General features: G+C 51.7%; 1 protein-coding gene across 2 annotated transcripts in view; it reads right to left on the reverse strand.

Moving 5' to 3' along the window:
- Positions 1–1,244: 1,244 nt before the first annotated feature.
- CDCA2 (cell division cycle associated 2) overlaps positions 1,245–24,482 on the reverse strand; it is a 394,307-nt gene continuing 371,069 nt past the window's right edge. Inside the window, exon 16 of one of the 2 annotated variants that reach the window (XM_086943530.1) lies at positions 1,245–4,458. In XM_086943530.1, the coding sequence (XP_086799656.1) occupies positions 2,951–4,458 (1,508 nt within the window). In that variant the 3' untranslated portion in view covers positions 1,245–2,950. Of the gene's footprint in view, positions 4,462–24,482 lie in introns of both variants that reach the window. The other variant, XM_086943529.1, reaches the window with a different exon arrangement.

Genomic DNA, 24,482 nt, shown 5'->3' on the forward strand with positions numbered 1-24,482 from the left:
TAAATCTAGTCCTCCCACGGTCGCTCTGTAAGTCAGTTGTCATGTGGAGTGGCGTGGCTCACCAGTTAGAGGCGGCAGACCCGGGAGCAGAAGTCGGCCGGAACCAGGGTTCGATTCCCGACGCGGCAGGGTCGTGGACTTGGGTCAGCGGACTCGATAATTCTCGCTTCGGTGCCTACTCAAATCTGGGGTCACACTCGGCAACTCTGGGCATTAGCTTGCCTAATCTCCACAACGCCCCCCCCCCCCCCCCCACCCCCCAACGCCGGGGATGCCTGGCTCCACCCTGGGGACTCCCAGCAGGGACCCTCCCACAGGGAAAGCCAGGACGGGTTCCCCAGCGTTGCACAGCGCCAGAAAACCTCCGGGTAGCAGCGCGCTTTACAAGTGCAAACATAACATAACATGCGTACCTCTTGGTAGAAAGCGAGCAGCTCATTCTAGAAAATAAAAACCAATGTTTTTGTCAATGTCAGTATAGTATTTTTTTTCCAGTACTTCGACCACACCTGTGCTTTTCTTATGCTTCTCCTCCTCTGTATCATGGTGGGATGTTGCTAGACCACCATGATTCAGAGCACTTGTCGGCCAAACCATTACTTTACAAAATATATGTTTCACCCTATCCTTTTTTTTATGTTCCGTTAGAGGGCAAGCGTCCAACCGATTCATAACTGACAGCGTTAGCAAGAGCCTATATGTGCTACACATGTCTCATTGAAAAACTAAATGTACAGAACATGGGATGTGGCTGGGTGCTAAAGTGGTGTCGTGCTGCCCTCCAGTGGACTTAGGGGTTCACTGAACCATCGAAACTGATCAACTTCTACCAACCATTGGGAACAAACACAAGAGTTAACGTAGTATTCACAAAAATGTATACACATGACACACGGTCCTGTAGGCAAAAGCTTTTTGATTAGGACTTTGTGCACAGGACACTTCTTCAAAACGTCTTGCCATTGTTAAGCGGTTTTTGAAGTTGTTCAGATTTAGTAGCAAGAGGACAGAGAAACACCCTCAAATTATCGCGATAGTTTTCTTCATGTTCCAAAAAACGCCTAAAGCAGCAGGCAGGTGTCTGCGCACAATTCATTCTGTAATGACAGACATAGTACGAGCAGAAGTGAGGTAAATTTTCATTCAAGCTTCTTTTTCACTTTCCAGTCTTCTGGACCCAGAAACACCACCTTAATGCTGAACCTACGAAGGCTGAAATGAACAACAGATTATCAACAGCCAGCTTTGATTGTGGCAATAGTTTAATCAGGTCTGAAAAATTAAGAGTACAACTCACTGCTCTTCATGCATATGCTGAAAAAGCAGTATATCGATCTGAATTAATTCTCAATTTGGAAAAAACAAATATAGATGACGAACAAGAGTAAGAAGGAACCCCGAGAAGATCACACACTACAAAAAATATGTTTTCACAGTTCTGGTGGTATTAGCGCAATGTGTATGCCAATAAAATGACAGTCATTTTACATTAAACTTCAAGTTACAAAAATCTACTCTGTCTATTATACCATTGTCTTACCTAGAGATACTCACCTGCCAAGAAGGGGTTCCTTTGCCAAAGACTACATTCTTTAGCAAGGGCAGCTACAGGAAAAATCCAACAGCAAAATAATCAAGATGAAATTGTTGTGTGACTTAATTGCACAAGAAATGGGACGCCAGTTACATATATCGTGCTTAAGTGTAGGGGAAGGTGTTGGGGGGGTTATTGTCGCTGATTCAGTCTAATCTGCTCGTAATTGCAATCAAACAAGGTGTTAACATTTATTGAGAAAGTTTTGGCAGTATTCTGTATTCCCCTGGGTGGGGATGCAAAGTAGCAAATTGGTATTTAAAAACATTTTAGAAATGCTAGAAGCACAGCCCTTTAATGTCAACGAGATCTTGTGTAGCTCACACTTTATAAGTGCTCAATGTCAAGTGACCCAAAAACCTTTAGGTTGACGATAACATCTTGGTGCCAGTGGTGCAGCATGAAAGATGCCGGAGATGCGGTATTCCACACGCTTTTAAAGGCTTGCATTAAATAACCACTTAAAGGACATCTTTTCAAATAAGAGAAAGGAGACAGCAGCTACTAACTCCTGTGCACTGCTGGGGTCAACAGGAATGGTTTCAGATGGTCTGGGTGGGGGTACCCAAGAAATGCCTCATAGGTTCAGCGTGGAAGTGAACAGCGGCTGGAAAGCAGCCAGAATCATCGAGTAAACGTATGCATTAAGCCTGGTCTGTCAAATGTAAAGACAACTGGATTGCTTTGACTCATTTGTTTGGATTTTAACAGAGTGGGGTGTAACTGTTACACTAAATGTAAGTGGCAGCATGTAAATCACAGTCAGTCTTTGGCTGGCATGTTTAAGTAGTATACATATTTTAACCAAATCGAAATTCACCTTTCTATACAAAGAGCAGGATATTGAAGCGGGTAGATTCACTCAATTAATTTGACAAGGGATCCGGGCAAAAATTCTAACAGTTCATGACGACACACTTCAGTATTTCAATACATTCAATAATATGGATACGGCTCGCTAGGTTTTATAGTTGTGGGGAATTTGCGGAATCGCTCCGTCTGCAAGGAAACGCTGCAGAAAGGCTGGCCATCAATGTAAGCAGAATGAAGTTGGCCCATATGGCTGTCAAAATATCCTGCCAACTTTGGCCCTCGCTCTCGGGGGATGTGTTTCAGGAGTCCAACAGAGACAAGTAATGAATAGCCTATGCAGCAATGAAGAAAACCAAATACATTGTTTTGAAATAGAAGATACACCAGGCCAGCGTGAAAAGCACCATCAAAAAGCTAGACAAGCAAATACCTAAGAGTAATGGTCAGTGCTTATCCAACAGACACGTCTGGATGAAAATCCAAATGACAAAACAGCGGCCAGCGCACTTCCTGTCCCTGGAATATCCAAGAAAACAATGGGCTTTAGTCACTAACAGCCATACTTTGATGCTCCCCTTGGTTATTTTCAAACTCTAAAAGGCCAGGTTGTGCTATCAGACTTAAGGGTTCTTTACCAACTCCGACATAATCAAAGTTTACATCCTGCCCTGCGCCGGGCAGATACATTGCATCACCTTTGAATGAGCGTCTTCCTTTCCTGCTTTTCCGCGCCTCAATATTCGAATGTTTTTGTATACTGGACGTGCACAGGGTTCTCCTGCGAGAGGGTTTTCCAGGTAAGCAGAGAAGAGAGGGATGCCCGCAATTCTCTTTGCCTGGTGATGAAAACGTGATGGTGTGTTTTGGTGTTGGAGAATTGTTTTCTTTTAGGGCGGGTGTGTTCACTTTGCTTCTCCTCAGCTTCCGGTTCGTGTTTTGAACCGTGCGAGTTTCCGTCTCTGAACCAAACTCATTTATCCAGCTCAGACCAACAACTTCAGAGCTTCTACGCAGCCGCATGCTCCGCCTAACGGTTCTTTCAATTGTAGCCACATTCTGAAAGGTCTCCTCTATGTTGAAACTGTTGTCGCTTACGGCGACTTCCGGGTCATCCACACAGGAAGGCACCGAGTTATCCTCCAGAGGAGGGTCCGTTAAAACATCTATTGCTGCATTCTCAAAAGCATTATATGGATGAAGACAGACAACTGTGTTCCTTCTACCGTTCTTTGAAGACTTTTTAGTTTTTCCTTCTGTTCTATCTGCTGTTTTAATCGGGAACATGTCATCTTGGCTAGAACCGGAACTACCAGTGCCGACAACGGGGGCATCAGTTAGCATCGTTGGAACTGCACTGTTCTTCTCCACTGCAGGTACCTGTACGAAAACATCGTCTGGTTTCTTTGACGTCTCACAGGATGCACGTCTCGATTTTTTCATTTTGGACACTGGTAATGTACTTTCCTTTACTAGTAGATTGGTTGTAGGAATCTGAAGGCTCAGTCGTCGGCTCTGCCTCCTTTGGGATTTAGTGATATTTAACACACAAGGTATTTCAGAGTCAATCAAAATGTGCCCTGGCAGCTCTTGTACAGCATGGCGGGCATTGGTGGCGGTGGAGCTGGGCTCATCGACTGCGCTGGCACGCTCCGCCCGCATGTTCACAACCAGGGACGTCTCGTTTTCTTGGACTTCGGGCAGTGTCACACTGACTGACGAGACACCAACCTCTTCGCTAGATCGGTCGGGTGCACCTTCGAAGCACTGCCAAGGAACCGCAGGAGAAATGTTATTTTCTTCAACAGTTTGATCTTCGGGGGGCATCATCGATGTTTCGGGACTGCCAAACCCTTGCATATTCGACAATTCGTCTGTCTCCAAAGTGGCCTCGCCATCAGAGACCTGATCCCTCTCAGCCTCATCACAGGTCGAGTCTTCTGAGCTGTCCCGGTGACACCAGCCTGTTCCTCGCGCTGACCTCTTCCTCCTTTTGACCATCCTGTTAGTCGGCGGATGTCTGCTGCCATCACTGGATTCCGAGGAGTCTTGAGCTGCTGAACAAACGAGGAGTGGGTTTAGAAATTAAGAAAATATATAGGTCAGGTCACACATTTATCTTTATAAACGGTTAACAGCCAAATTCAGCATAGGGTAATGTAAAACATGAAAATGAAAAGACAGACAGACACGTAAAACAAAACAAGAATTGGCATAGCCAATAGGCCTTGCCGTTTTCGACCTTATGAACGAGTTACTTACCTTCGGTAACAATGTATCTGTTAGAGACATAGTCTTGCCGCAGATTCCTCAACTTAGAATACCACCAGACATCAGACTGGATCCGGAAAATTTTCTGCAGCAGCAGATTACTTAGGCGCCAGCATGACGTCAGTTCTGTACACAACTTTTCACGCCAGGAAAGCAGAGCCATGCAAGACACTGACCACTGGTGCATAAAAATAGGGCCCTAAAAGGAAAAATCTTAACCCTAGAAATCAGTTTGCAGAACGGGGAGAATAGGTGGGGCGGTAAGGAATCTAACACTAACTAATGTTTCTTACAGATATATCGTTACAGAAGGTAAGTAACTTGTGCATCTGAAAGAAACATGTTTGTGTTAGATTCCTTACCTTAGAATAGATACCCCAGCAATACCAAACCCGGTGATGGTTCTGCAAAGTAAGAGCACACCAGAAAATCCTGGAGAACAACGGCCAAAGAAGCTGTATCTCCGGACTTGGCTGTCAAGGCAATAATGCTTGGTAAAAGTAGGCAGCGAGGACCACGTAGCAGCCTGAAAGATATCCTACAAAGGGACTCCTCGTCCCAGAGTAGTAGTGGCTGCAGTAAACCGAGTAGAATGGGCACGCAGCCCCACAGGAGGCTCCTTTTTAGCCAGGGAGTAACAGGCTTTAATACACAGAACAAACCACCGAGAGATGGTTCGTTTGTGCACAGCCCGACATTTCTTGGCGCCCACGTAGCCAACAGAGTTGGATTATCCACCCGGAACTGTTGCGTGCGCTTCAGATAGAACAATAGCGCACGTATTGGGTCCAAAAAGTTGAGCCGAAGGATGCGGAGGCGGAAAGAAGGTGGGCAAAGTGATGGTCTTCCCGATGTGGAAGGGCGAGACAACCTTGGGCAGAAAAGAAGGATGGGTCCTTAAAACCACCTTGTCCGGATGAACAGAAAGGAAAGGAGGTTTAGAAGAAAGAGCCTGGGGCTCACTCACTCTTCTGGCAGAGGCAATAGCAACCAGGAAAGCAGTCTTTAAGGTGAGAAGACGTAAAGAACAGTTGTGAAGCGGCTCAAAGGGAGTGCACATCAAATAATTCAACACAAGATTCAAGTCGCACTGAGGCACTATAAGGGGACCAGAGGGAATGTATGTGTAATGCCTCTCAAGAAACGACTAACAACAGGGGACTTGAAAAGAGAAGGCTGATCTGCAAGCCTTAAAAAGGCGGAAATGGACGAGCAAAAGATCTTGATAGTGCCCAGAGCAGAGCACTGCTGGGCCAGAGAAAGGAGGAACAGAAGATCTTCTGAAAGAGGGGCAGAAAGGGCATCCGCAGCCTTCGCTGTGCACCATGTCACAAATTTATTCCACCTGCAGGCGTATACTGTCTTAGTGGAGGGACGCCTGGCTGCCAAGATAACATTACAGACTTTGGCAGGAAGGTCAAAAGCTGTCAACTATCGCCGCTCAATCTCCACGCATGGAGGTGGAGGCTGGACAGGTTAAGGTGAAGGACCATAACCTGCTGCTGCGACAGAAGATCCTCCCGAAGAGGCAGGCGGATCAGAGGACAGATTGCCAGACTAAGTTGCTCAGGATACCATATTTGTCTTGCTCAATCCGGAGCCACAAGAATGACTTGGGCCCGGTCAAGCCTAATCTTCTACAGTACTCTGGGCAGAAGTGGTATAGGCGGAAAGGCGTACAACAGACCGCAGCTCCACTCGCGACGAAAAGCGTCTTCGAGGAAGTGCCGCCTGTGAGAAGGTGGCCTGATATGCAGTGCTCACTATTCTAGTGAACACTATGTATCAGTCCAGCAACCCTTATTGATGATTGGTTGTAAGTCAACCTTATAGACCAGCTATCCTAGTAGCGTGGATACGAGCAGTCTAAGGCTAAAGACTCGAGAGGGCGTGTTAAGCCAGCTGTTTACCACACATATACCCCTTGAACACCAAGTGAAAGGACACCACACAAGTGTTATGAAAATAAACAAGTTATTTATTAAGATTCACAACAGCCCTGTACTCTTTATGAGGACAGGGTACTAAGCACAAAACAACTCTTACGAAAATACTTAAGTTAGCACAGTATAGACAAATGCCCGAGGGGCACGGAAAACCATATACTCTGAAAGTGGAATGCGAAATTACTAGCAGGTAAGTACAGTACTAATAGGCTTTGGAATCGCTAGATCTTGACTATAGAATCTTCAGATTACTTCTAGGAGACCCAGGGGACTCGGGTGCAGAGTGTGCACTCTCACGCGTGATGTGGGACAAAGTCTATGGTAGCTAGTAAAGACAAAGTTAGTGTTCTCGGGCGAACCCGACCTGGTAGGAGGAAAACGAAAGTGGATTCTGACCCTTGGATAGTGAGGCTATGCTGGGGCACCGAAATGCCGAAGTTACCTAGCCCAGGGGCTGCAGCTGCATAGGTCTCAAAAGACGTTGGGAATCCTCGTAGACGGACCAGGAGCCTGGAAGAAAGAAGTTGCTGGCAGGCGACCAGTGAAGAAAGTTCGATGGATCCAAGCCTGGATCGAAGGAAGATGACACCTGAAAGCAGAGGGGACCAAGTTCGAGACTACTAGCCAGTAGTCAGTGGGCACCAGGAGGGCACCGGATGGTAGCCACCTCAACTAGGTGAGTGGGTGATGCTGTACTCGAAGATCTCACGGACCAGGAGGCGTTGTCGGCGACCAGGATGGAGGATCGAGCTGTCCCACGAAGATAGAAGCTGTCGGCGTCGCTGGACCCAGGATTGGGCAACAAAGCCTTGGCAAATTCAAGCCCACGCGGTGGACCTAAAATGGCGTCTGGAGTGGACCAGGAGGGTCCGGGGTGCCTCTCTTGAAGAAGGAAGCAAGGGCCAGCCTGGAGCAACCAGACCAGCAGCAGAGATGTCGTCGGGCGTCGTTCAGAAGGCCACAAGCCAGCCGGCTAGTAGCCAAACAACGCGGTGCACAGCAAACAGCAGAAGGGCCCCACGCAGATCGTGGAGATGCAGGGAGGCTGACCTTGGGTGCTGGAGCTGCGCAGGGTCGGGGCTTCTCGGACCCCAAAGCACTCACCAGTGGAGGACACGGTGGGCTTGCAGTAAAGATGTCGTGCAGTCTTGGCGATCGTCGGTCCCTCGAGGTCTCGTCGCACTCACGGTTCTCAGCTTTGCTGTAGAGGTGAGTAGAGGTCAGAGGTGCCAGGGAAGCCGGGTCTCGTCGAGCTGGGTCGTCGGATTCGTGATGAAGGACTTGCAGCAGACCGCAGTGTTCTTTAGGATGGTGCCCGCTTGATGCAGGGTGACTACTCCTTAGCCACAAGGGAGAATCTTGAAGAAGAAATCTTGAAGTCCTTTCGAAGAAAGTCGTGTCTTGATTCCAAAGATGATCTAATTTGAACAGGGGGCCCGCTCCTATCTGTATACTAAAAAAGGGGGCTGACCCGGTGACTAGGTCCTGCCTATGGGTGGGACCAGGAGGGGGGTGGTTACACCCCTCTGCCATGCCGGACTTCCCCAGGCCAGGGGCTGGTGTGCCCCTGGAACTGGTTCAGACCGGCCTATGCGTAGTGAGCACCGGGGTGCCACTCAGCAGTCACCTTCCTGAAAAGCCCTGCCTACCCAGGATACACAAAACCATGTCTGGGACGGTGCTAGCACCGCCCCGGACAGGAAACCCTTTGTCCAGGCCTCCCTCGCTGGAAGGACTCCCAGCAGCAGGAGGTCAGACTCGTGTCTGTGGTGGCAGCATCCATTTTGTGGAGCTGAGGCTTCAGTTAACTTTAACCGGGGTTCACAGTTACATACATGTCGTGTCCCTCTAGAAGGGTGGAATGCTAACCCCGTCGCCAGAATTGGCGAGGGGTTAGTATTCCAATTCGTATGACACCTTACTCGACATGTTTTGATAAAGCAATACCAAAGATAGCATTTAACCGCGAGGATTATAATGCACTTAAGAGTATATGGTATGCGATATCATGGAACAGCTATTAGGACTTGGTTCCGCAAGCTGCAGACAGGCTCAGCTCATGCCAGAGCACCATCTCACACGATTCCAAGCACTCTGCCTTCAGGATTGTTAAGGCCTGCTATAGGAGTGACTGATAGGAATCTGTGTGTCCATTTTAGGGTTAGGTATAGGTATACTACACCTACAGCAAAGGGTGATTACACGACTTTGCCCCAGCTGTCAGGCAGCCAGTTGTGTCAAATTTAGGAGGCCAGCCAGGGGTGGCATAATACATGCTTCAGCCCCTGGCAGCCCTGGGTACACCCATGCCCTGAGTTACAGGGTCTGATAGGGTGGCCCAGTACCAATTGGAAATGTACCTAGGGTACATGGAATCCATTTTAAAGAGAGAGCAGTAGGCCTGGGGTCCTGATTGGCAGGGTCCCAGGTCGACTATGTCCAAAACCAGCTAAAACACAGGGCAAAAAGTTGGGGGCAACCATAGTCAGGATGTACCTTCCTACACCGCCTTGGAAATTTCAACGTGCAGAATTGATAATATTGCGCGTTCTCTTTGGTGGCAAATAGATCTAACCAAGGCTCTCCACACTGCAGAATGAGACCTTGCATAGAGTCGGAGGTCAGACGCCATTCGTGATACAACATGCATCTGCGGCTGAGTTCGTCCGCCTTGGCGTTCAGGGAGCCTGCCAGGTGTTGGAGCCAAGGAGTCGCACGCCTGGATACACAAGATGATCCAACGCGAGATGGTCCGCTTGTGTACTGCCTTTCCCTTCTTGGCGCCCACGTAACCAACAAAGAGTTGGTCATCCACCCGGAACTGGCGTGTGCGATCTAGATAGTAAGAGAGCGCACGTTTCGGGTCCAGACGGTGGAGCCTCTCTTCCTCTCTCAAGGGATGAGGAGGCGGAAAGAAGGTGGGCAAGGTGATGGATTGCCCGATGTGGAAGGCTGTGAATACCTTGGGCAGGAAAGAGGGCCTTGTCCGCAACACAACCTTGCCTGGATGGACCGAAAGGAAAGTAGGTTTACAGGATAGAGCCTGGAGCTCACTCACTCTCCTGGCAGAGGTAATGGCTACCAGGAAGGCAGTCTTCAAAGTAAGAAGGCGGAGAGGACAGTTGTGAAGTGGCTTGAAGGGAGCGCACATCAGAAAAGTAAGAACCAAGTTCAAGTCCCACTGAGGCATCACAAAGGGAACAGGAGGGAACGTATGTGTGATGCCTTTCAGGAATCGATTAACAATAGGGGACCTGAACAAAAAAGGTTGATCAGGCAGCCTCAAAAAGGCTGTAAGAGCAGAAAGGTAGCCCTTGATAGTGCCCAGAGCAGAGCCCTGCTGGGCAAGAGAAAGAAGAAAGAGAAGAACCTCAGAAAGAGGGGCAGTGAGAGGATCCACAGCCTTTGCTGTGCACCATGTCACAAATCTGTTCCACCTGCAGGCGTATGCCGACTTTGTGGAGCGACGCCTGGCTGCCAGAATGATGTTACAGACTTCAGGAGGCAAGTCAAATGGCCTCAACTGTTGCCGCTCAATCTCCGAAGCATGGAGGTGGAGACTGGACAGGTTCGGGTGGAGGACCGTCCCCTGCTGCTGCGACAGAAGGTCCTCCTGAAGAGGCAGACGAACCAGGGGATCGACTGACATACTGAGTAGCTCGGGATACCAGTACCTTCGCGCCCAGTCCGGAGCCACAAGGATGATTTGTGCTCTGTCGCGCTTGATCTTCTTCAGCGCTCGGGGCAGAAGTGGTATAGGCGGAAAGGCGTACAACAGACCGCAACTCCACTCGCGACGAAAAGCGTCTCCGAGCGAGTGCCGCCTTGGAAATTCCAACACGCAGAACTGATGACATTGCGCGTTCTCTTCGGTGGCGAATAGATCTAACCAAGGCTCTCCCCACTGCTGAAAGAGGCCTTGCGCCACGTCCGAGTTCAGACACCATTCGTGATCCATCATGCACCGGCGGCTGAGTTCGTCCGCCCTGGCGTTCAGAGAACCTGCCAGGTGTTGAACCACCAGGGTCACACCCTGATGTTCCAGCCACTGCCAAAGGCGCAGAGCCTCCTGGCAGAGGGTCCACGACCCCCCCCCCGGCCCTGTTTGTTGCAGTACCACATGGCGGTGGTGTTGTCCGTGAACACCTGAACTACACTCCCTCGGACAGAGGGGAGGAATGCCTTCAGTGCTAGACGAATTACCCCAGCTCCAAAAGGTTGATATGGAGCTGGGACTCCGCCAGAGACCAGAGGCTTCTGATCTCCGCCTCTCCCTTGTGGCCTCCCCAGCCCTGGAGGGACGCCTCCGTCACAACCACGTGCTCCGGTTGGGGAAGGGAGAGGGATCTGCCGCTAACCCAATCGCGGTCCGTGAGCCACCACTGCAGCTGTCTCGCAGTGCCCTCCGAGATCAGGACATGGTCGGACAGGTTGCCCTGATGCTGGGCCCACTGAAACTTCAGGTCCCACTGCAGAGCCCGCATCCGCCAACGGGCGTGTTGCACCAGAAGGATGCAGGAAGCTATCAGCCCCAGAAGCCGCAGCCTCAACCTGACCGAAACTCGGGATAAAGGCTGAAAGATTCGAATCAGAGCCTGTATATCCCGAACCCGCTGTTCGGGTGGGTAAACCCGAAACCGTGCAGAGTCGAGAACCGCTCAGATGAAAAGGAGCTTCTGAGAGGGGCACAGGTGTGACTTCGGCACATTGATGGAGAACCCCAGCTTGTGCAAGAGGTCTGGCGTCGTCTGGAGGTGGCTGACGACTGTCTGGGGCGAGCCCGCCTTCAACAACCAGTCGTCGAGGTAGGGGAAGACTGACACCCCTAACCTGCGTAGATGATCTGCGACCACCGCCATCACCTTCGTGAACAACCGTGGGGCGCTTGTAAGGCCGAAGGGGAGCACGGTAAACTGAAAGTGCTTGTGGCCTACCGTGAACCGCAGGTAACGCCGGTGGGCCGGCAGGACGGGGATGTGGAAATAAGCCTTCTGCAAGTCCAACGCTACCATCCAGTCTCCTGAGTCCAGGGCAGCTAAGACCTGAGCCAGTCAGCATTTTGAACTTCTCCTTCCGGAGGAAGCCGTTGACGTTCCGTAGGTCCAAGATAGGGCGTAGGCCCCCTTTGCCCCTCTTGGGTACCAGAAAGTAGTGGGAGTAGCAACCACGTCCTACTTCTGGCCCAGGAACGCGCTCGATGGCCCCCTTGGCCAAGAGAGCCGAAACCTCCTCCTGCAGAAGCCGCAAATGATCCCCCGATACGCGGTGGTGTTGTGGTGGCATTGCTTGAGGGGTCGTCTCGAAGGGGAGGGAGTAGCCCCTTCGGACGATCTGCAGCACCCAACTGTCCGAAGTGACAGTGCGCCAGTGAGTGGTGATGGCGAACCCTGCCCCCCACTGGCCTCACGTGGGCCGAAAAGCACGGACTAGGAGGGTTTAAAGGCGGATGCTGCGGGGGAGGGTGTGGACTGGCCCTCGCCGTTGTCCCCAACCGCCTCCACGGCGATTTTTACAGCCGCCACCGCGCTGGATTTTAGTTTGCGGTGTGTGGCTGGCAGCACGTGTGGGGGCCACCCTTCCTTGGCCACGAAAGGAGCGAAAGGCACCCATTTGCTGGCGCTGGGCCGAGAGACCCATGGACTTGGCCGTAGCCCTGGAGTCCTTAAAGCGCTCAAGCGCATGGTCTTCCTTGTCGACAAAAAGGCGACGGCCATCATACGGCATGTCCATCAGTGTGTTTTGGACATCGGCCGAAAAGTTGGCGGACCTCAACCAGGCGGGGCGTCTAATCACCACCGTCGTTGCTATTGCTCTACCTAGTGAGTCGGTGGTATCCAGCCCACACCGGATAGAATATTTGGCTGCATCCCGGCCCTCCACAAGGGCTTGGCCGAGTTTGGCCCGTACCTCCAACGGACACTCTGGCAGCACTTCCGCAACCGTATCCCACAGAGAGTGGGTGTAGCGGCCAAAGATGCATCCGGTGTTGGAAGACCGCAGTCCCAGACTAAGGGAGGAGAAGATCTTTTTACCGTACTGCTCGTACCTCTTGGATTCCCTGTCCGGCGGAGCCGACGGGAATGCGGTCTGGGAATTGGATGCCTGGATGACCAGGCTCTCGGGGGTGGGGTGGGTGGACAGGAAACATGGGTCGCCTGGGGCCGGGCGGTGGCGTCTGGCCACGTTCCTATCTACGGGCGAACCCGTAGCGGGCCTGGACAAAGTGCCCAAAAGAACGTCGGACAAGGCCTCATTAAACGGCAGCAGAGGCTCGGCCGAGCATGACTGCGGTTTAAGGACCTCAGTGAGGAGGTTAGTCCTCACGGCCGCGACGGGAAGCTCAAGGCCCAAGGCCTTCGCTGCCCTCATCAACACCACACTGTAGGTTGCCCCCTCCTCCGAAGCCACGGTAGGAGGTGAGACAAAACCCGTGTCTGGTGAGGTGTCCAGACCACTGGCATCCCCAAGTTCACCTGTCCAGTCCTCATGAGACTGACGCTCCCGGGTCAGAGGGTCCTCAGACCCCTGACCCGCTAGGGGCCCCAGATGGGTCTGCTGGGCCCGAAGGCGCCGCGGAGCCCGTCGGAGGAGAGAGGGACCTCATGGACATGAGTAAGCGCTCGATCTCCTCCGGCATCGCGTCTCGCCCAGGGACCGGAGGGTGTGGAGCTGGACGCGGCGCCTGCGACTCAGACGGAGCCGCGTGGGCGGTGCCCCCCGGCCGCGTCGCGCGAGCGTCGGGGGGAGTCAGAAGAGCGATGACGCCTCTTCGACTTCTTGTGTTTCTTACCGGACGACGACTTCGACGCGGAGGAGTGGTGCCGACTCTCGGAGCTTTGGTGGCTCCGACCCCGCGACCTGTCCCGACCTCCCATGGGACCGGGACCTCTCGCGGCGCGGGGCCGACTGCCTGAGTTCGAGTCGCCTGCGGGACCGCTCCCGCCTGGCTTTCGAAGACAGGTCCCGGCTGTCGGGGCAGGTCTTGTCGTCGTGGTCGTCGCCGAGAGAATAGACACAGACATCGTGCGGTCGCAATCCTCGCAGTGCTTAAATCCAGGCATCCCTATGGCACCGATTGGAGTCGTTCGACTTCGAAAAGATGATCAAAAATGATCCAAAAAGTTATAGTCAAAAAGTGACCAGAAGTACTGCTTTTTCCAGATCTGCGCTTGCTGGCGCGGAAGAACAGACAAAATTCACAAAAGGCGCGGAAGAACAGACGTCAGCACACGGAGGCGGCGTCTAAGTACTCCGACGACGTCATCACGGCGCACACGACGGGCGCGGAGCCGCAGACAACGCCTACCGACGCGCAAGGGTACTGCTAGGCAAAAATTTCCGGATCCAGTCTGACGCCTGGGGATATTCTAATGTAAGGAATCTATCACTAACGTGTCTCTTTCAGATAGTACAGTTGATTACTATATAGATTACTTTAGTAGTCCCAGGACTAGATATGAGATTCAGTCTTGGGGCCTAAGCTGAAACCAGGTTAGCAAAAACGTTTTAGTTACTGTAGTGAATTTTCATGAATATAAAGCTGCTTTAAAAGTTCATACTTAGAAACTTTTCAAAGAAAATCTGACATCTGAAATCTGAGGGAGAAAATTCAGGTTGCAGGTAAAGTATGATTGTGTTACTTTTGTAACCCAACACTGGTCTCCTAGGGCCAGCACTGGGGGCTTAACTCAAAACAGGTAGGTAATTGCATTTCAGTATTTCGTGTGATTTTTAAAGAATATTTCAAGTTTTCAAAAGTAGACACTTAGAAGAAATTTCATAGAAAAGTAGACAATGGGTTCCAATGGAGAAAATACAGATTACTAGTAACCCCGCTAGGGATTACTTTTGCGGTTCAGTACTGGGCTGAAAGGTACAGCACTGGCTTCTCCCCTGATCACAGGTGAGTACTTTGGAATTCGGACTGGCTGATTTTATGTGAATATTTTCAGGTTTCAAAACTTCACTTTTAGAAAATTTCGAGTCAAAATGAGTCAATGTTATCCAAAGGCAGGTAAGTAAATTACCGGTTTCCAGGGGAGTACTTGGTTGGTGAAGTTAAGGTTCTGGGAATAGACTCAGGGGTCCCTCAGGGTCAGGTAAGTACAGTTAGTTCACTCCCAGCGGCACAGGGGTAGCCGGGTGCAGCGGTAGGTAGGCCCAATGATATCCAATGAGGGAAGGGGGGGGCCTTTCGTTGGTGGCTGCTGGCTAGCAGACCACGTGGCTGTGGGCACTGGGCTCCTGGTCACTTGCTCAGGGCAAGTGGGGGGAAGTAGGATAGGGCACAGGGGTCACAGCCAGCAGCACTCTGGCGGCTGGGTGCAGGGTGCTTTTGAGCCGTCGGGCGCTCAATGTTATCCAATGGGAAAGGTAAAAAAGGAACAAAGGCTGCAGGCTCGGGGAAGGAGACTCTCCAGGGGCGACCAGCACTTCGAGAGGTAAGTTGGGATCTTGGAGCACAAGTAGGTACACCAAAGGGAGGCACAGGGGGCTGTAGGGCGCCGGGTGCAGGGGTGTCTTTGGGTGTCTGAAATGCTTACCCTCGGATGGTCGCGGTTGGGGTGGCTCCTGGTTCTGAGTCTGCAGGCGTCGGCTGGTTCATCAAGGAGGGTCTTTGAGCACTGGACTTCAGGTCCCAGTCGCCGGGGAGACGTCCTCGTGGTCTTGGTTCGGTTGGGCCCGGCCCGGGCTCGGCAGGTGCAGAGTGGGCTGATTCGGAGCTTCCTGGTTGGCACCAGGTGAGTTGTTGCAGCAGAGCCTCTGCTGATGGGGGACCCAGTCTTCAAGAGGGTCAATGCAGGCAGTTCCTCTGGGTGTCCCAAGGTTGCTGTCCGCAGGAGTCGCCGGGATTAAGCAGGAGCAGGTTCCAGGATCGACAGGCCAGTAGAGCTGGGGCCAAGTCAGTTGTTGTCATCCTGTTAGCAGCTGCATGGCGGGTCTTTTTCTTCTTGATCTTCTTTCTCCTTTTCATATCGGGTTCTGAGGAAGGAAGGTTCAGGGAGCCCCTAAACACTGAATTTAGGGGCGTTACAGGTCCCTGGTCGGTGTTCCACTTCAAAGTCCATACCCTGTAGGGAGATGGACCATCTCAGTAGTTTTGGATTCTCCCCTTTCATCTGTATTAGCCATCTGAGAGGTCTGTGGTCAGTTTGAACCAGGAAGTGAGTCCCAAACAGGTAGAGCCTCAACTTCTTCAGGGACAAAAACACAGCAAAGGCCTCCCTCTCAATGACACTCCAACGCTGCTCTCCGGGGAGTAGCCTCCTGCTTATAAAAGCAACAGGTTGGTCTAGGCCTTCCTCCTTGATCTGGGAGAGGACCGCTCCTATCCCCAGCTCTGAGGCATCAGTCTGCACAATGAACTGCTTGGAGTAGTCTGGTGCTTTTAGAATGGGTGCTGAGCACATTGCTTCTTTCAGGGTGTCAAAAGCCTTTTGGCAGCTAACAGTCCAGTTCACTTTCTTGGGCATTTTATTGGAGGTGAGTTCTGTGAGGGGAGTCACTATAGACCCATATCCCTTCACAAACTTTCTGTAGTACCCAGTCAAGCCAAGGAATGCCCTGACTTGGGTCTGGGTGGTTGGAGCTGCCCAGTCCAGAATGCTCTGGATCTTGGGCTGTAAGGGTTGGACCTGGCCTCCACCAACAAGGTGGCCCAAGTACACCCTATCTGGCATTTGGATGCCTTGATAGTCAGTCCTGCATATTGCAGGGCTTGTAGAACCTTCCCAAGGTGGATCAGGTGATCCTGCCTGATGGAGCTAAAGACGGCAATATCATCAAGATAGGCTGCACTGAAGAATTCGAACCCAGTCAGGACTTGGTTCACCAACCTCTGGAAGGTGGCAGGGGCATTCTTTAACCCAAAAGGCATCACAGTAAACTGATAGTGCCCAAACTGATGGGAGTCCCAGTCTTCAAGAGGGTCAAGGCAGGCAGGTCCTCTGGGTGTCTCAAGGTTGCTGTCCGCAGGAGTCGCCGGGAATAAGCAGGAGCAGGTTCCAGGATCGACAGGCCGGTAGGGCTGGGGCCAAGTCAGTTGTTGTCGTCCTGTTAGCAGCTGCACGGCGGGTCTTCTTTTTGTATCGGGATCCGAGGAAGGAAGGTTCAGGGAACCAATAAATACTGAATTTAGGGGCGTTACAGGTAGGGCAAGGACAGGGACCAATGGGTCCCTGCTCTGGGGTGGTTACACCCCCTAGCCTGCTCCTCTCCTGTGGAAGGGGGGCAGGAGCCTAGCTGTGATAGGGCAGGGCTCCCCATCTTCAAGATGCCGGAGCCCGGGGTCGTGCTTCACCTCGTCTCCCCCACCTGAGGGGTGGGGTTGGCACAGGCTGGCACCCCCCCTTCCTGGCATAGTTTTTCCCGCCAGAGTGACTGGTGGCTGGGTACAGCAAATGGTCTGGAGAAGCTCACAGAGGAGCATGCCTTTCAAGCCTCCCCCTGCCCATCCTGGGTGAGGAGACCTAGCACCTCGCCCAGGATGTGCATTGTTGCAGGCCCAGGAGAGCGGGGGCTCTCCTACCCAGGGGTCCAGCAACATGTCTGTTGTGTGGCAGCCTCTGCAGCTACTCAGCCAGACGTGGATTGTAGGTTAGGGTTTCAGAGGGCATCTCCAAGATGACCTCTGGAGCATTTTACATTAAATCCCACACTGGCATCAGTGCGGGTTTAATGTGCAGAGAAGTTTGATACCAAACTTGTCAGTCTTCAGTGTAGCCATTATGGTGCTGTGGAGTTCGTAATGCCAACCTTCAAGCACCATATACTCTTAATGGCATCACTGCACTGCAGGAATGGCCCTGGGTACTGTAGGGGCACAGGGCTCATGCACCTGTGCCCACACCTCTGGCATAGGGCACCCAGCTAGAGGGTTGACTGAAGTATGCCAGGGCAGTGGGTTCTGTGGGCATGACACACAGGGATGTGTGCCATGCCGACTCTGGTTTTAGTTCTGTACTGAGGCACTCAGCCTGCAAAGGCAGTGTGTGGGTGCCAGGGTACAGGGCCCCTGAGGGTGGCACAATAAGTGCTGCAGCCCTCAGGGGTCTTCTCTGGTCACCATGACCTGGGTACCTATGGTACCAATTACATGGGGCTGACAGATGGCCATAGATGCCAATTGGGTTTTGTTTCAGTACAGTTTTAGGGAAGGAACACATGCCATGGGTACCTGGTTGGCAGGAACTCAGGGCACACTGCACATCAGCAATTCAGAAAAAAGTGGGGGCATACCAATGCAAGAAAGATGGCACTTTCTCACAGTCATCCTGACTGAAGCCCAGTATTGAGGCTGAAAGATCGGAATCATAGCCTGAATATCCCGGATCCACTGTTCGGGAGGATAGACATGAAACTGTGCCAAATCCAGAACCGCTCTGATGAAGTAGAGCTTCTGAGAGGGACTCGGGTGCGACTTTGGCACATTGATGGAAAACCCCAGCAAATGCAGGAGGTCAGCCGTAGTCTGGAGGTGGGAGACTACCGTTTGGGGCGAGCCCGCCTTCAAAAACCAGTCGTCTAGATAGGGGAAGACTGAGATCCCCCCAATCTGCGCAGATGAGCTGCGACCACCAACATCACATTCCTGAACACCCGAGGGGCGGTGGTAAGGCCAAAGGGGAGCACGATAAACTGGAATTGCTTGAGGCCTACCATGAACCGCAGGTAACACAGGTGGGGCGGAAGGCCGGGAACTTGAAAATAGCAGTCCTGCAAGTCTATCGCTACAATCCCGTCTCCTGGATCGAGAGTAGATAAGACCTGAGCCAAAGTCAACATCTTGAACTTCTCCTTCAGGAGGAAGCGGTTGACGTTCCGGAGGTCCAAGATGGGACGCAGACCCCCTTTGTCCTTCTTGGGGACCAGAAAGTAGTGTGAATACCAACCACTCCCTACTTCTGGCCCATGAACGCACTCGATGGCCCCCTTGGCCAAGAGGGCCATGACTTCCTGATGGAGAAGTGCCTCCAGCCACTTTCGGGACCGTTCCCGCAAAGTTTCCAGGGCCATGGCCCGGCCGCGGGAACACAATTCGGTGTCGTGGTCATGCCCCAGGCAGAGGAGACTCTCACTGTGCAGGTCAGTCAGTGACATTGTGTGCGGACAGGCCTTGCAAAGCTTGAAGCCGGGCATCCCTATGCACCAGGGGTACAGTGTACTTACAAATAATAACAACAAATTACTTAGTCAACAAGTGACGGGGTGCTGCTCTCTCCGGATCTGCGCTTGCTGGCGCGGAAAAAGAAGGAACTGATGTCAGCGCGCGTCTAAGTAGCTCGAATGACATCTCGGCGAATACGACGCCAACGACGCACGCGGAGCCGTACGACGACGCGTATCGATGCGCAAGGGTACTGCTGACGAAAGTTTTCCGGATCCAATCTGACGCTTGGGGATATTCTAAGGTAAGGAATCTATCACTAACGTGTCTCTTTAAGATCTAATTTTCAACACTAATCCTTTATGGGTTCCGAAGTAGCGTGCTACTTGCCAGAAAATCGCTTCAACACCCATCAGGGGTAACAGGTGCTATATGAATGCAAACCTTTCTTCCCCTTCTATCCCTCTGCTAGCCTTCTCACTCCAAATAACTGACTAATATCCACCACTCAAATTACTTTCAGATTTCACCATACTAATTCACCACTAATCCTTTATGGGTTTCCGGAGTAGCGTGCTTCGACACCCCATCAGGGGTAACCAGAGCTATATAAATACAAACCTTTTTTCCTCTTCTATCCTTCTGCTATCCTTCAAAATCCAAAAAACTGGCTAACCTATTCACCACTTAAAATGTACTTGCATGTTTCACTATACTAATTCAACACTAATCCTCTATGGGTGCTGGAAAAAGCACTTCAATGCCTCATCAGGGGTAGTAAGTGCTATACAAATGCAATTACAATACAATACGTGATCATTATAGGAGTCGATACTGAAAAGATTGTGACTAATCTGGGCCCGTCCTTGAAGTAAGGGCAAAGTGTCAGAGTTTGATGGGTTTCCAAAAGGCTGTAGCCCTGAGGGATCAGGGTGCGGCCTTGATCAAAATCGAAGTGAAGTACGAGAGAACTACTGGTTGGGCTATTTCATCTGGCTTCAACAGCATTGATGCTCCAAGGTCTGGAGAGAGTTGTGGAGCCAGGACCAAATTAAGCACCATAGCTAGTGCTGTACCGAAACTGGTTCAAACATTACAACTGGACCTGAGGGTTTGTCTGAAGTCATTGTGGTTTCTTGGAGCCCAAAGGCATGGGAAACGGATTGCCACAGGACAAGAGAATGAACCTGTTCTGAAGGAAATAGAGTTTGACGGAGGCACGTTTACACCCTTTCATCTTTTCAGGAGTTTGTGAGGGGCAGGGAGAGGGACAGAGTCCTGCTTGGCTTCTTCAGATTTTGGATGCATCAGGGCGCAGTTACTGCAAATCTTGGAGTCTTGGTCTGATCCCAAGAAACAAAAACAAATTTGGTGGGGATCTGTCCCAGACGTTTCCTAGCAAAAGTCCATACAAGGTTTGAACCCTGTACTTTCAGGGGGTGGCATTGTGCCTTGCTTTTCAATGTTGCTGTTAAAGAACTTTGTCTCATGTAAAGACGAGGGGTAGCTTTAGATCTGTGTCTGGTGGGGAAGAAAGAAAAGAAACAACATCATAGCGCACGTGTGGCGCTTATATGCAGCTCTGCATTTCACTTCTGGAGCGGAACTATGTCAGTGCAGAGTCACACAACGCTACCTCTGAGCACACGGATACTGCTTGAAAGTTTCTGAATCCAGTCTGACTCCTTAAGGAGTATTCAAGAGGTGAGTAATTTGTGGTTAGAAGAATCTGTCAGGATTCAGACTGTACTGCGCCTGCTTCGCTGAGGAAACTACAATTCCCATGAGTCTCTCCCACGTTGCACAGGAAGAACTTTAGGTGTCCAGACACACTTCCTGTTGCGTGTTATTCCGAATCTGGTTTTAGACGCTATCGGGCGTGAGAGAAGGTTCTCTCCACGCCGTGTTCTTTGGCTGCTGAGCGGAGGTGATTCGCCGTTCAGTTCTTGCAGACTCCAAGGTAGGATTCTGAGGATTTGGTTAAATCGGCGCACGCTGCCTTCCGCCGCGCTGCCGACAAGTAACACTGAAATAGGCTGTGACTGCAAGGGACTCGTTAGCTGGCTGCTACGAGTCTCCGACTTTTCTTTGGATATTTACTAGACTGTGGATATGAGGAACTAGGATTGTTCTACTAAGGATTTAATCTCGCCTGTGTTCCACTTGCCTTTTGGTCATTGTACTTTTGGTTCTGGATATATATTGCGGAGCGCCGTGGTGGAAGCAACTACGCGCTGCCGTGATTATTGACTTTACGTTTGGATAAGAAGGAGGAAGGAAAAGCGGAGCGTTGTGGTGGCCTCAACTACACGTTGCCGTTTTTTCCTATTTCTATTTTATATGTTTCTTTGATTGGAAAGGAAGCAGAGCGTGTTAGTGGTCGCAACTGCACGTTACTGTTTATTATTAAGGCAGTGGTTCTGCGCAGGTCTAACAGAATTGAGTGGAGCGGAGTGTTGTGGTTCTTGCCTCCTACACACTGCCGTATCCATCTTTTCTTCATCGGAGACCAGTGATTTACTTTGTGGTTCTTTGAGGATATAATCTCCAGCTTCTTGTCTTCTTTCTATTCTGTGGTATGTCCTAGGGGAGGTGGAAGGAACGCTTGACCAACCTTCCATCAGTATAACTAACGGATATTGTAACATGGTTGTTTATGTTTCTAATAGGCAATATCCAGTCGCAAGAAGAAGGGGAAGAGAGGCTGACACACAAGTTACTACTTGTGTAACAATATATCTGTAAGAGACATTAGTTCGTGATAGATTCCTTACCTTAGAATATCCCCAGGCGTCGGACTGGATCCGGATATTTTTGCGTAGCAATACCCCTGCGCGTCGGTAGGCGTCATCTGCGGCTCCGCGTCCGTCGTCGGCGTCGTTAGCGCCGGAATGACATCGGAGTACTTAGACGCCGCCCATGCGCGCCGACGTCAGTTCTGATACACAGCTTGTCTGCGCCAGATACGCAGAGCCATGATAGAACCAACACTGGTGCCATGAAACTAGGGCCCTGAAAGGGGATGACCTTAACCCTAGATATCGGTTCGCAGAACGGGGAGGATGGGTGGGTCGGTAAGGAATCTATTACTAACTAATGTCTCTTACAGATATATCGTTACACAAGTAGTAACTTGTGCATCTGAAAGAGACACGTTAGTGTTAGATTTCTTACCTTAGAATAGATACCCCAGCAATACCAACCCCGGTGGTGGGTCTGCGAACCAATAATCACACCAGAAAGTCCTGGAGGACGGAACGGCCAAAGAAGCCATCCCTCCGGACTTGACTGTCCAGGCAGTAGTGTCTTGCAAACGTGTGCAGCGAGGCCCACGTAGCTGCCTGACAAATGTCCTGTAATGGTACTCCTCGGCCCAAAGCAGTTGTTGTTGCCATGGCTCGAGTGGAATGAGCCCGCAATCCAGCAGGGGGCTCCTTTTTGGCCATGGAGTAACATGCCTGAATACACAAGATGATCCACTGCGAAATGGTCCTCTTGTGTACCGCCTTTCCCTTCTTCGCACCCACGTAACCAACAAAGAGTTGGTCATCCACCCGGAACTGGCGTGTGCGATCTAGGTAATAAGAGAGCGCACATTTTGGGTCCAGACGGTGGAGCCTCTCTTCCTCTTTCGAGGGATGCGGAGGCGGAAAGAAGGTGGGCAAGGTAATGGACTGCTCGATGTGGAAGGCCGTGACTACCTTGGGCAGAAAGGAAGGTCTTATCCGCAACACAACCTTGTCCGGATGAACAGAGAGGAAATGTGGAGTAGAAGAAAGAGCCTGGAGCTCACTCCCTCTCCTGGCAGAGGTGATGGCAACCAGGAAAGCAGTCTTCAGGGTAAGAAGACGGAGAGGACAGTTATGGAGTGGCTCAAAGGGAGCACACATTAGATAAGTGAGTACAGGATTCAAGTCCCACTGGTGCATCACGAAGGGAACAGGAGGGAACATGTGTGTGATGCCCTTCAGAAATCTATTTACAATGGAGGACTTGAATAAGGAAGGCTGATCAGGTAGCCGTAAGAAGGCAGAAAGAGCAGAGCCTTGCTGGGCAATTGAAAGAAGGAAGAGTAGAACTTCAGAAAGAGGTGCAGAGAGAGGGTCCACAGCATTTGCTGTGCACCATGCCACAAATCTGTTCCACCATGACAGACTTCGGGAGGCAAGTCAAATGGCCTCAACTGCCGCCGCTCAATCTCCAAGCTTGTAGGTGGAGACTGGACAAGTTCGGGTGCAGGACCATCCCCTACTGCTGCGACAGAAGGTCCTCCCGAAGAGGCAGACGAATCGGGGGGTTGACTGACATGCTGAGCAGCTCGGGATACCAGTATCTTCGTGCCCAGTCTGGAGCCACCAGGATAACCTGGGCCCGGTCGTGCCTGATCTTCTTCAGCACTCTGGGCAGAAGTGGTATAGGCGGAAAGGCGTACAATAGACCGCAACTCCACTCGCGACGAAAAGCGTCGCCGAGCGAGTGCCGCCTTGGAAATTCCAATGCGCAGAACTGATGACATTGCGCGTTCTCTTCTGTGGCGAATAGATCTAACCAAGGCTCTCCCCATTTCTGAAAGAGGCCTTGCGCCACGTCCGAGTTAGTCCGCCATTCGTGACCCATCATACACCGACGGCTGAGTTCGTCCGCCCTGGCATTCAGAGAGCCTGCCAGGTGTTGAACCACCAGGGTCACGCCCTGATGTTCCAGCCACTGCCAGAGGCGCAGAGCCTCCTGGCATAGGGTCCACGACCCCACCCCGCCTTGTTTGTTGCAGTACCACATGGCGGTGGTGTTGTCCGTGAACACCTGCACTACACTCCCCCGGACAGAGGGGAGGAATGCCTTTAGTGCTAGACGAATAGCCCGCAGCTCCAAAAGGTTGATATGGAGCCGGGACTTCGCCGGAGACCAGAGGCCTCTGATCTCCGCCTCTCCCATGTGGCTCCCCAGCCCTGGAGGGACGCGTCCGTCACAATAAAGTGCTCCGGGTGGGGTAAGGCGAGGGATCTGCCACTGACCCAGTCGCGGTCCGTGAGCCACCACTGAAGTTGTCTCGCAGTGCCCTCGGAGATCAAGACATGATCGGACAGGTTGCCCTGATGCTGGGCCCACTGAAACATCAGGTCCAACTGCAGAGCCCGCATCCGCCACCTGGCGTGATGCACCAGAAGGATGCAGGAGGCCATTATCCCCAGAAGCCGCAGCGTCAACCTGACCGAGACTCGGGATAACGGCTGAAAGATGGGAATCAGGGCCTGTATATCCCAAACCTGCTGTTCGGGAGGGTAAACCCGAAACTGCGCCGAGTCGAGAACTGCTCCGATGAAGAGGAGCTTCTGAGAGGGACACAGGTGCGACTTCGGCACATTGATGGAGAACCCCAGCAAATGCAGGAGGTCAGCCGTAGTCTGGAGGTGACTGACGACTGTCTGGGGCGAGCCCGCCTTCAACAACCAGTCGTCTAGGTAGGGGAAGACTGACACCCCTAACCTGCACAGATGAGCTGCGACCACCGCCATCACCTTTGTGAAAACCCGTGGGGCGCTGGTAAGGCCGAAGGGGAGCACGGTAAACTGAAAGTGCTCTTGGCCTACCGTGACACGCAGGTAACGCCGGTGGGCCGGCAGGCCGGGGATGTGGAAATAAGCGTCCTGCAAGTCCAACGCTACCAGCCAGTCTTCCGGGTCCAGGGCAGCTAGGACCTGAGCCAAAGTCTGCATCTTAAACTTCTCCTTCTGGAAGAAGCTGTTGACGTTCC

This window comes from Lissotriton vulgaris, chromosome 11 (assembly GCF_964263255.1).
Source record: "Lissotriton vulgaris chromosome 11, aLisVul1.2, whole genome shotgun sequence".
NCBI classification, from domain to species: Eukaryota; Metazoa; Chordata; class Amphibia; order Caudata; family Salamandridae; genus Lissotriton; species Lissotriton vulgaris.